The 12,091-nt window shown below is 54.0% G+C and overlaps 1 protein-coding gene across 2 annotated transcripts in view; it reads right to left on the bottom strand.

Moving 5' to 3' along the window:
* RBPMS (RNA binding protein, mRNA processing factor) overlaps positions 1 to 11,754 on the bottom strand; it is a 143,089-nt gene extending 131,335 nt beyond the window's left edge. Inside the window, exon 1 of one of the 2 annotated variants that reach the window (XM_021008234.2) lies at positions 11,180 to 11,754. In XM_021008234.2, coding sequence (XP_020863893.1) covers positions 11,180 to 11,275 — 96 coding nt within the window. In that variant the 5' untranslated portion in view covers positions 11,276 to 11,754. Of the gene's footprint in view, positions 1 to 10,232; positions 10,350 to 11,179 lie in introns of those variants that run through there. The other variant, XM_078148599.1, reaches the window with a different exon arrangement.
* Positions 11,755 to 12,091: the final 337 nt, after the last annotated feature.

Below are 12,091 nucleotides of genomic sequence, written 5' to 3'. Positions count from 1 at the left end.
AGTCCAAAGGGGCTGGGCCCCCGCTGCAGACTTTTTGCAATGCATTGATCAGTTAGTTGGTTGGGTTTTTTTGCTTTTTTTCCAAAAATATTCTTTGTTACCTGCGCTGGCTGGTGGGAGGGGGGCATAACTCGTTAGTCCTTTCAAATATACAACAAAATTATCACATAACTTTCTTTTCCCCTTTTTTCCTACCCTTCCCCCCAAAAAATAACAGCTAGCGTTTGTGTGCAAAGTACTTTACGTGATTTATCTGATCCTCTCAACAGCTCGGTGAGGTAGATGTAACTCTTATCCCCATTTTACAGATGAGGAAACTGAGATCGAGAGAGAGCTAGTCCTAAAGCCCAACCCCCTCTGCCATCCTGGCCAAGAGCAAGCACCTCAGAAGGATTAACCCAGAGGCAGGGTGCTCCAGCTACACTCAGGCCACTTCTGGGGCTGCTGCGGGCAGAAAGGGGATGCTCCTCCCACGCTTCCTTCCAGGCTAGTTCTGACTGGGAAAATAACCAGTGACTGGCCACCACGCACTTCCCTGGGAAACTCAGGGCGCCCAGGCCTTTCTGGGGCTTCAGAGACAGAAAAGAAACAGACCCGACTGCCCACAAGGAGCCTCCCTTCTGTTGGCTCAATGAGCAGGTCTCTCAGGTTCTCTTCTAAATTATCCCTAATCCAATCCCACAAGCATTTCTTGAGCACTTCCTGCATGCAGGACACTAGGCTAAGAAGGAGAAGCGGCCACAGGCCTTGCTGCCCTCAAGGAGCCTCCATTCTGCAGGGGTGGGAGTCAAGAGAAGGCCAGCCCCGCCCCCCCTTCCTAGGTGGGGAGAGTGTCTGCCTCCAAACAGAAAGGGCGATCTTGCCTCTTACATCAATCCAGGCTGTGCTCAAACCTTCCTGAGGAGAGCAGCCCCTGACAGGTAGGAAGGCCACCATCAGGGCAAGAAGTAAGCCAGCTGAAAACAGGCCACCTCCAGAGGCTGCCACTTATGGAGAAAATGCAAAGTCTACAATGCCCCAAAAGGAAGAAGCCCCAGGAGGACAGGGCACTTTCCACACCAATCCTTTGGGTAATGCAAACAATTTCTAAGGAATGGGCCCAGGGCAGTTTTCAGTGGAATTCACTTTTGCTTCCTTTCTCAAATATTTTTGATGGTAAATGTTAAAAGGTAAAACTAAATTAGGAAGTCAAAAATGGCTCCCTCCCCTGTTTACTTTTTTTGGGGTTAGGCAATGGGGTTAAGTGACTTGCCCAGGGTCACACACAGCTAGTAAGTGTTATTTATGTATCCAAGGCCGGATTGGACTGCACCACCTAGCTGCTCTTCCCCCCTTCCCCCCCTTTTACTTTTACACTGCTTTGTTTTTTATCATTAAGGAAAAAGTTTTGGCTGTGTTTTGAACTTTCACCTATGACCTCAGGGGGTCATAGGTCCAACACCAACATTCTGGAGATAAGGAAAGTGAGGTCCAATGCTCCCCCCAGGGCCTCAGGAGCAGCAGGCCTCAGGGCTAAGGCTCACCTGCAGTGACCCTGGCTAGTAGGGAGGCAATGTCCCTGGCCCATTTTGTGATGTCCTTCCCAGTGCACCCCAGTGCAGGTAGCCTTCCACTGGGGGGGGGGCTGGTAGCGGACCACCCAGGGGGCTCAAGGACTATAGCTTTCATGGCCATGTCCCCCAAAATGACCTACATGAGCCATTCCACTTCATGAGCATTTATTAAGCACTAAGTGTGTGTCAGGGCCTTAGCAAGGGTGTTGGGGAGAGAGGGGCAGAGAGAAATAATCCACAGGACACTTGTGAGCCCACCTTGGACCACTTTGCTGTCCTGGCCCTGACTCAGTTGGTCTTTGGTTTAAAAGAACATCGACAGGAAGAAACAAACTGAAGGGATTTCATGAAAGAGGCATTCCCGACTGCCTGTGCGGGGCACCAGAAAGCCTGACATGAAATGCCTACTTTGACACTCAATGCCTAGTGTGACCCAGGAAAAGGGTCATCCACTCTGTGGACCTCAGTATTCTAGGCTGGAAAGTAAGCAAGTTGGTTCTGAGGAGCTCCATAAAAGGAGTTATTTAACCAGAAAAAAATTAAAAAAAGGAAAACAAAAACCACCACTCAGCCCAGCTACAATATAGAGCTGGCCAACGCACGCCACACAGAGCCCCAGAAAATGACCAAACTAGGTCTGTCTGTGTGACTGTCTATCGGAACAACCCAAAGTGTTGCCCAACCGGGCCAGACACAGGAGACTAGAAATCTCAGCAGAAGGACATTCGAAAGCCCGACCGCTGATGTCTGACTTCACTCCTTAGCTTCAATCTTGTGACTGGAGATTTCTGTGCCCTTAATGGGCATGAGGGCAGCACTGGCAGAGATGGTGTGCCCACAGCTCACGGCTGAGGTCCCTTCCAGCGAGCCTGGCACAGAGAGGGAGAGAAGCCCAGCTGAACAAGCAGAAGGGGGGGTGCCTCCCCCTCCCCTTCCTTGCCTCCCCCTCCAAAAGCCTAAGGGGGGCAGGGACCTGTTTTCACTCAGGCTGGGGGTTATCTGCATATGGCCTCCTCCTATACAAAGGGATTAGGTATTCCGGAGGAGGATGAAGGAGTACTTCTTTTGTCCCCTCTCGGAGTCATTTCCTGCCATTAACCACACCCCAGAACCTCCTCCTCCTCCCCAACCTCTGAAGACTCATCATTGATTTTCCTAAGTGGTATCACAGAAATCAACCAGCTTTGCAGGGAGGAGGCTCCCCGGACAGGGCTCCAGCAGCCAAAGATGGGGGCTTCCCAAGGCCCACCACTTTAGAAAAGCATTTCTAACACTCCTCTCCTACATGGGAGTCGTAATAAGTGCTTTTGTTATACCCATTTTTCAGATGAGGAAACTGAGGCAGAGAGCGGCTAATCGGAAACTGACGATGAATGGTAACTCTATACATGGTGGCATCACTTGTGTTACCCAATGCTAGAAGCCCCAGAAGTGAGCCACAGGAGAGAACCAGCCTTGGAAGGCAGTAATGGGCTGAAGGAAGGAAGAGGCGAGATAATGGAGATCTGGGAGGAAAGAGGAAATGGGGGAAGACGGTGATGGAGCAAAGGCAGGGCCAAAGCAGACCTTGGAGCCTGGTGGGAGGAACCAAACAGGAATGAAGGGCCAGGCCACAAAGAGCCGGTCAGCCTGGGCAGGGGGGAGAAATCTGCACCGGGAGGAACTGCATGCCGCTGACAGCCAGGAGCTACAAAGCCAGGTAAGTGGCTCACACTCCTATGGCGAGATTTACAATAAAACATCAAAAGAACACTGAATCTGGGCCAGAACTGGTGTCTTGTCCAAGCCTGTGACCCAGAGTGCACTGCCCCCTCCAGACCCAGAGTCCAGGATGGACGGACATCAGGGCCAGGATCCCTATCCTGTCTGAGGTTCCTACAATTCTGGTAGCTAGGTCCGACTGCCAGCTGCTCTCCAAGCCTCTGTTTCCAGCTCTGTAAAATGAGATCACCCCCCCCGCCCCAGCTCCCTGGAAGACCAACCCCTCACTCTCCAATAAGTGTGGGAAGAGGTATTTGCTATCAGAAACGCCTTAACTGGGTCAACAAGCATTTATTAACAGGCACCTACTGTGTGCCGGGCCTCTTACAAATAAGATGCAGACGTGAGAACTGCGTTCTCAGAGGGAAGGCACCAGGATTACACAGGACCAAAGGCAGCTACCTGAAGAAGAAGGGATTTCAGCAGAGACTTCAGGGAAGGCTGGAGGTGCGGAGCAGGAGTGAGAGCATTCCAGGCCCTGGGAAAGCCCGAGAAAACTCCCAAGATGGAGAGGTCCTTCGAGTGGGGGGGTGGGCAGGGAGGAACAACATTTAGACTCTGCAAAGGAAGCTCGAAGACAAGAGAAGGTGCCCTCTGTGCCCCAAACCCCTCCTACAACAGGCTTTCTGTGGTAGCAAAGAGCTGGAAGGGAAGGACCCAGGAGGGAGGGAGGGCTGAACAAACCATGATGGAGAAATGGACAGAACACACACGGCTCGAGAGGAAAGAAATGAAAGCTGCATGGCCGGATGCCGTGAGGCAGGCAGACCCAGGATGGCAGAGAGGGCAAGCTCATCATTGAGACTGACTTCAGCACTCTGGCTAAGGCAGTAGCCAGCTGCGACCCTGGCAGATGGACGCACTGCCCCTGGGCAAAGGGGGCGGATAACCTGCGCAGAACAAGGTCCACGCTGTCAGATGAGGGCAACCCGAGAATGCTTTGCCTCAACCGCATCTACTGGTTCCAAGGGAGGGTCTGAGGATTTTTAGGAATTGAGCTTGATGGAGAAGAAAGAGACAGAGAGAGACAGAGATTTGAGAGATAGAGAGGGACAGAGAGAGACAGAGAGAGAGAGAGAAGAGAGAGGGAGAGAGAGGGGATCAATCATCTCCCTCCAAAGAACGTAAGCTTCCTGGGAATAGGGGAGGTCCTACTTTTTGTCTCTGGCTCCTGGCACGATGTAAAGAAAAACAAGCCAGAAACAAGTGGGAAAGGCTTAAAGATTTGCACAATAACAATGAGGAAGCCCCACCTCCAGAGGCCCAGTGACGGAGCAAGCCCCCCACCTCCTGAGGGAAGGGGGCATGGCCAACGTGAAAAAAGAGACGGACGGCCCACGTGTGCCTCCGTTCTCCTTGATGCTGAGGAGTTACAGGGAAGACATTGTTTACCTTTTTCTTGGGTGGTGATCATAGAGGGAGGGGGCAACCAGCAAGAATGATGTGCCCCCCCCCCCCGCAAAGGACTAATAGAGGGCCATGGAGGCAGCTTTCAAAATGCGTAGCTGGGAAAGGAAGGAGCTCAGAAGGAAGCCCCTGACCAGAAGGCCAGCTCTGGGGGTAACGCTGAATGTATCATAATACTTTTTAAAAAGCAGGCTGTACGTAACAGAGACGTGTGGGGTCACATATCATCCTCTTTTGTATATGGACACGACCTTTCTTTTTGGTATTCATTAGCTTCAGAATAAAAAAGGATTAAAAATAAAACATGCTCTTTGATTGACTGAATAAGACATTTTTTTAAAGAAGAAAATAAAACAAGGGTGTGCGACTAGGTAACATACCACGGCCCATTCCCTTCCTGGTTCCTTCTCCTGGCTTAGAGGGGGGCAGAGGAAAGGGCCCCTGTTCCAAATCTGAGCTCTCTCACCGACTGGTGGAGACCTTGGCCAAGTCTTTGCTTCCCCAGCTTTGAAAAACGAAGGGGTGGGATTCTCCTTTTTCAGCTGCAAATCCTGTGTCTGAGAAGCAGAGGGGATTGGGGGCTGCCAAAGAGAGTGAGGCGAGTACCCAGAGGGAGGGAGAGAGGGCTGGAGAAAGAGCCATTCTGTCCTTCTAGCTTCTGAGACACTCGGAGAGATGAGGGCCTGGGGTCGTTTCCCAAAGGTCTCAGAGTAGAGAAGACTAATGCTGCCTGATGGTGAGGAACATGACCCCCTCCCACCCGCCAGGCTCCCTGTAGATGTATGGAGTCAAAACTAGAACTAGTTTCCAACAGCAACAGATTGGGTATCCAATGACCTGGGTTCAAATCCCACTTGTGATACTTAATCCATGTGACCCTAGGCAAGTCACTTCCCCTCTCTGTGTCTCAGTTTCCTCATCTGTTAAATGAGGAGTTGGACCACGTCCTGTCACCCACATTTTGCAGCTGAACCCCCAGGGAGGGGTAAGGACTTGTTCATACACAGCACCCTCTTCACAGCGTCCCACTTTAAAGAGCTGCTGGGGGCTTCTGGGAGGTAAGTGACTGGCCCAAGGTCACATAGCCAGCATGGATCAGAGGTAGGTCTTCCTGGCTCAGAGGCTAGACATCTCACCATCTACTACTCTGGTGACTTGGGCTGTGCCTTATGACCCAGAACCAGGCAAGGACGAAACAGGGTTTTCTGGGATTGGGAACTGGGAAGGCTTCCAGGGGGGAGCAGCAGCCCTGGGGAAGCAGTCGGGGCTGTCCTTGATTCATTTGGTAATAGGGAGCCAGTGAGGGTTTTTTGAGGACTGGAGTACTACGGTCAAAGATGGTTTTAAGAAGGCTTAGCGGAAAGAATGCTGGAGTTGGTGTCTAAAGACCAGGGTCTGCAAACAACGCTGTGAAGTAGATATTGTTATCATCCCAATGAGGACACCGAGGCTCAGATGTGAAGTGACTTGCCCAAGGTTACATAGTGTCTGCAGCAGAATCTAAACTCGGGTCTTCCTGACTCCAGCCTTCTATCACCCAGTTGCCTAATGAACAGGGAAAGCCAAAGCGGGACCAGGCTGTCCCTGTCAGGACCCCCACCCCCACCCCCAACACACCCCTGGGCCTAGGCTGTTCCGTTGCTCTGAAACCACACGAGGTTAAGAGAGAGCTCCCAGGCTGGATTCCTTCTCCCTGGGCCAAGTGGGGGGGGGGGCGGGGGGGGCGCACCTGCCCAAGGTGTTCACACAAGCTCATGCCTGGCCATCACTGACATAAGTCAAATATCAGCATATCACACCTCCATCGTGAAAGCCAGAGATGCCCCCCCTGTCAGTCCGCCCTGACCCTAGCCAGGCATCCCCCCAAGAAGGCCCTTGTCCCCAGAGGGCTGGGACAGACAGTGTCTCTACAGAAGTCTGAGGAAATCTTTCAGCCCTCCTGGAACCCCCTGGGGAAGTGGCAGGGGATACTGAGTCCGGCTGTCCTCCAAAGACCCAGCACTAAACGCTTCAAACAACAGCTGCACTGTGCACCCTGGGATTTAAGATAGACTTCACCAGGCTCCGTCAGGGGACAAAAGCAGCCTGTGGTTTCCCACCTTCAAGCTCTGTCCAATACTTCCAGGATGAGAGCCCAAAGCTCAGAACAGCTTAGAGAGGCCAGAGTGCATGTGGAGGGTGCATCGTGGGCCCTGGGGCCCAGAAACCCGAGCCAGGTACATCTTCAGCATCCTTGTAAACACCCCCAAAAGCCAACTTAAAAGAGAACCAGCATTAGCCACAGAGAACTAAGGAACACGAGGAAGGGCTGAGGAGCACCACTGTCTTTGCCCATGGGGTCTAATTTGTTTTGAAACACAATTAACTCCAAATTACCAGGGTCAAAACAGTCTTCTAATTTACTAGCAGTGATAAAGACATATACCAGTAAGAAATATCTGTTTTACAACATTCCAGAAAAAAAATTACCCCACCTTTATTGTGGGCCTTATCGGCTGACCTGAAAATGGAATGCATGGCTTCCAGCTCTGGGCCTGGAATGGCATCATGGAGCCCCTGAAAGGCAACCTAGGGAAGCCCCTTCTCAGAATAGTGTCTATAAATGGGTAAGATAATGCTTATTGTAATGATTATATTAAAATAATTACAATAGCTTATTAATTTGTTGATGGCAGAATATTAGAAAGGACCCCAATTATACTGATATAAATTCTACACATACATATACATATGTTTAAAAGTTCCTGGCCCCCAGGTTAAGATAAGGGCCCTGGGCTCACTGAGGCTTGTGACTTACTCAGTACTTTTATATCATTAACAAACTTCAAGAATCCACCGTTGGCCTAACAAAAATTCTAAGGGGGTCTCAATGAAGAACCAAAGTGGCCATGTTCGGGAGCATTTTGCTGCCCATCGAGAAAAACAGGAGGCAAAGGGAAAGAAGTTCCACAAACACAGAGCGACTTCGAAAAGGATTTTGTCACACATTCACATCTAACTCGTTACTGCAGAAAAACTTCAGATTTGTTTAGGATCTCATTATCACAGACCTGGATACCAAGACTGACCCCCACACACACACACAGACACACAGACAGACACACAGACAGACACACACACACACACACACACACACACACACACCCCTCCGGGCTACTGGTGCCCAAAAAAACTGCAGCCTTCCCCCCGTCTTGCACAGGGAGCCGGCCAAGTCTTAAAGTAAAATTACTTCTTTCCCCTTGGGATCTGAGCACAACACCCAAAGCAAAATACGACCTGGCCTAGCTAGGAGAAACCTCGGACCCTCCAAGCAGCAAGCCCTTGGCAGCTGAAACCTGGTACATTTCCCCACATCCCTGCTTCCCAATCCCCACCTGATGGCTTAGAATCCCCGAAAAGTACATGAACTCTGGGGCCACAGCAACAGTGGCCCGAAAAACCTGGGTCCTTTTGGACAGCAAGACATGAAGTCACCAGGCTGCTCCATCATCAAATTCACCACTGCCCGCCAGGCAAAGATGCTGCTGGTCTCCCCAGCACTAAATTTCAATTTGTGCGTCATCTATGTAGTCCTGGACACTTCTGAGTTTCTGTCAAGCTAAAGGAGAGGGGGCCTGGGGCAGGGCAGCAGGGCTCAGCTCAGGCCCACCAAATTCCTAGTTCACATTTCTGCAGGGCTTGGAGACTGTGCTGACTGGCTAACAGTAATTCAGTCCCCATACCCAGACAGAGGCTGAACTGCCCTGGATTTGGTAACCCTCAGAATAGAATCCCCTCAGGTTATTGTAACTGGTGTGTGTGTGTGTGTGTGTGTGTGTGTGTGTGTGTGTGTGTGTGTGTGTGTGTGTGTGTGTGTGTGTGTGTGTGTGTGAATCTGGTGAAGCCTATGGACTCCTCAGAAAAATGGTTTGAAATGCATAAAATAAAAATAAGCAGGATTTCAAAGGAAACTATCTTGAAATTAAGTTATCAAAATTAATTTTTTTATTAAAATTTTTTTTAAAAAGTTCATGGCCCCCAGACTAAGAAGCCATGTTTGGTCTAGCCAGAGGAAGGTGGCTTCTTTGATTTTGAGGTGCTGAAAGAGTTCGGTCTTGAATAAACATTTATCCCTAAGCAAAGAAAACTGTGTAAAATACTCCTCCATTTACCTAATAAAGGTTTAGTAACACACCCCAGCCCCCAGGGCAGTGGTCTGCAGGGGAGATGGGGCCAGATGCATCCACGAGGATGGGTCTAGATTTCCCCTCACTTTTCTTCAGGCCTAGGAGAGTAAGAGAGGGAACGGAATAAAAATCCCTACCCCCCAGATAAATACTATTAAAGGACTTGTGTTTTCAGGAAATCAAACGCTGATTTTTTCAAAAGCCTGCCCAGAATCCATCTCAGCCCCAGACTCCTGCCCACCAGGACAGTTTTCCTCTCAGTGACATGGCCCTGTGGCCACTGGTTTGACTCTAAACCAGGGGTTCTTCAGCTGGGGTCCACAGACTTAAAGTCCAGAAACTCTTTATTTTCACTAACCTTTGGTTTTCATTTTAATCCTCTTTTATTTTCTGAATTCCAATATCTAACTCTGAGAAGGGGTCCAGGCTTCAACAGACAGCCCATGGGGTACAGCCTAACACCAAAAAAGGTTCAGAAAACCTGACCTGGTCCAACTTGTTCTTAGATCCGACCCAGCTGCCAGCTTCAGGGGACAGAGCGGATTCAGAAGGCAGGGAGGTATTTGTCACTCAACCCCTTGGAGGGGAAACTTTGTGTCAAGGTGGTATATATTGCTGTTTTAAGGGAAAGGGTTATTGATGTAACTACTAGTAAAGAAAAAAGCAGTTGGGGGGAGTGCAGGTGGGAGATGTATTTAATCTCCTAGCCCAAGGCAGGAGGGGGTCACCCACCATCACCACCAGCCTCCCCCAACCCCCAAGAAGAAACCTCCGGAATAATCGAAGAGTAGATGTAGGGGGAAAGGAAGGCAGGAGAGGGAGAGAAGGGGAGTGGGTGGGGATGGGGGTGGGGGTGGGTCATGCAAATCATAGAGTTGGAGGTGTTCCTCAGGAAAATGCAGAAATCAAAACCACCCAAGGTAGACCAGGCAAGGATGAGTACCACTGTCGCCCAGGAAGTCTAACCCACGAGCTGGGTGCTAAAGGCAAAGGCAGATGCACTCTAACTCCTATCGGCTCTTTACTGAGGCTACCCTGACCCCTCCCAAAGGAAAGTCAGCCCTCAGGGACGGACTCCTCCCTCCAAAGTGCCCCATCATTCTCTTGGGGTCTCCAACCACAATACAACCTCTCTGGGGCTGAGGATCTCAGTGGCCTGCCCAGAGGCCCTTTCCCGGGGAGATAAAGTTCACTTTTACCACCCAAGTCTCACACACAGCCCTGAGTTCTTTCGGGGTGGAATCAGTCCCAGTGGATCTCCTTTGCTAAAAGTATAGTCTGACTCAGTACAGTCTATCCATCTGCAGAATGCATCTCCAACTACAAGCACTTATTTAGCACTTACTGTACACAAGGTTCTGCTAGGGGTGGGAGGAGGCAGGAAGAAGCACCAGGACCCTAAGCCGGGGGCGAATAGCTTCCCCGAGGCTAAGCCTGCCCAAGACATAAAGGGTGGGGGCTCTGGGGCCACACTCCGTGCTCCAGGTTTCCTGGCCCCTCTCCACCCGAGTACTCAGCTCTGCATGCCGGGCCCTGCGGCGCAGCCCCGGGTCAGCTCTCGGAACACCGAAGGCCAGGCAGTCATAGGGGCTGGCGGTGGGGGGGTTGCGTCCAAGTTACACTGTTTCCAAGTTACTGCGGAAATGCAGGCTCCGGCTGCGGGTCAGAGCTTTCCCACGTGCGGCGTCCTGCTGCCCGGCCCGGGCCCGCACCCGCCCAGCGCCAACACTTCCCCAGGCCCCCAGCCCAGACCGCGGCCCTGGAGCCAGAGCAGCGGCCGGCAGGAATGCACCTAATGAGTTATCTATTAATCTCCAAGTACTGCTGTGGGGGAGGAGGGCCGCTCGGCTCCAAGCTCGGCCAGCCCGCCTGGGGCTCCGCCACGGCTCTGCCAGGATGGGACAGGCACACACACCCCAACGGAAACCAGCCTGGGCGACCGCAGCACGACTGATCGGGGTCGCCGCACGTTCGGGCTGGCCAGCCGAGACCCGCGAGGGACGGCGGTCGGGGCGATCTCCCTGAGCCCTAGGCGAGCCGGGGTCGGGGTGGGGGTCCACAGGAGGGCCCGTCCGTCCGTCCGTCGTGGCCCCGATCCCCTCCCTTGACCGTCCCATCGGGCTCGGCCGCCCTGTCCCATCGGTCCCTCCCCGTCCCGTCCGCCGCAGCTCCAGCTAGCCCCAGGCCGTCCGGGCGCCAGAGGAGCGCCCCGGACCTCTTCCCCAGTCAGTCCGTCCGGCTCCGTCCTCCCCCCGACCGTCAGTGCAGGGGCGCGCTCGCGTCCCCCCGTACCTCTTCCTCCGGGAGGCCGCCGTCGCTCGGGCTGGGCTCCTTGTCGCTGCTGCCCCCGCCACCGCCGCCGCTGCCTTTGGCGCCGCTGCTGTTCATGGTCCCGGGGGGCCCCGGCTGGCCCGCCGTGCGCGCGGGCGTCTGGGTGCGGGGCCCGGAGCTCGCCCCCCGACGGCCGTCCCTACTCGCTTGGTCCCGTCTGGCCCGCCGGTCGGCCGCCCGACCGTCCGTCAGCCGGCCCGCGCACCCCGAGGGGCCGCCGCCGAGTCCGGAGCAGGACACGGGGAGAGAGGGAAGGAAGGAGGGCCGAGATCCTGGAGGTGCACGCCCCGCAGGGCCGGTGGGCGCCGGCGGGGGCCGGTGACCGCAGCCCCGAAGGCTGGGAGGGACGCCGCGCGGGGCTCCGGGCGCTGGATCGGACGCTGCCGCTCCCGCCGCTGCCGCTGCCGCCGCCGCTGCCGCCGGGACTGGGAAAGGCGGCTGTGGCCGGCCCGTGTGCGCCAGCCCCGGAAAGTGGGAGAGTGCGAGCCTCCCGCCCCCCAGGCCGCAGCCGCCGCCGCTGCGGCCGCGTCCGCGTCGTCGCGTCCCACCCCCAGCCAGCGCCCCTCCCCCTCCCCGCGGCCCCTCCCCCTCCCCGCCCTTCGGGGCTGCGGCCCGAGGGGAAAGGACCGGAAAGTCCGAGGCCCGTCCCCCACGGCCGCCCAGAAAGGGAGGGGCCTCGGGGCCGGGGACCAGAGAGTGCCCTGACCCAGAGGCCCAGCCCGCGGGCTCCACGAGGGGGGGGACTGGGCCAATGTCACCTGGGCGCCCTCCCCGAGCGTGAACCCTAGGCCTGGGACTTCCAGGCCAATGCGGACCTAAGCTGCCGTGGCCCGAGGCAGTCCAGCCCGATTCAGCCCGAATTTAGGAGCTCAA

This window comes from Phascolarctos cinereus, unplaced genomic scaffold (assembly GCF_003287225.1).
Source record: "Phascolarctos cinereus isolate Bilbo 61053 unplaced genomic scaffold, phaCin_HiC Scaffold_9;HRSCAF=440, whole genome shotgun sequence".
NCBI lineage: Eukaryota > Metazoa > Chordata > Mammalia > Diprotodontia > Phascolarctidae > Phascolarctos > Phascolarctos cinereus.
The sequence above is the reverse complement of the archived record's forward strand: the minus strand, read 5'-3'. Positions and strand labels throughout refer to the sequence as shown.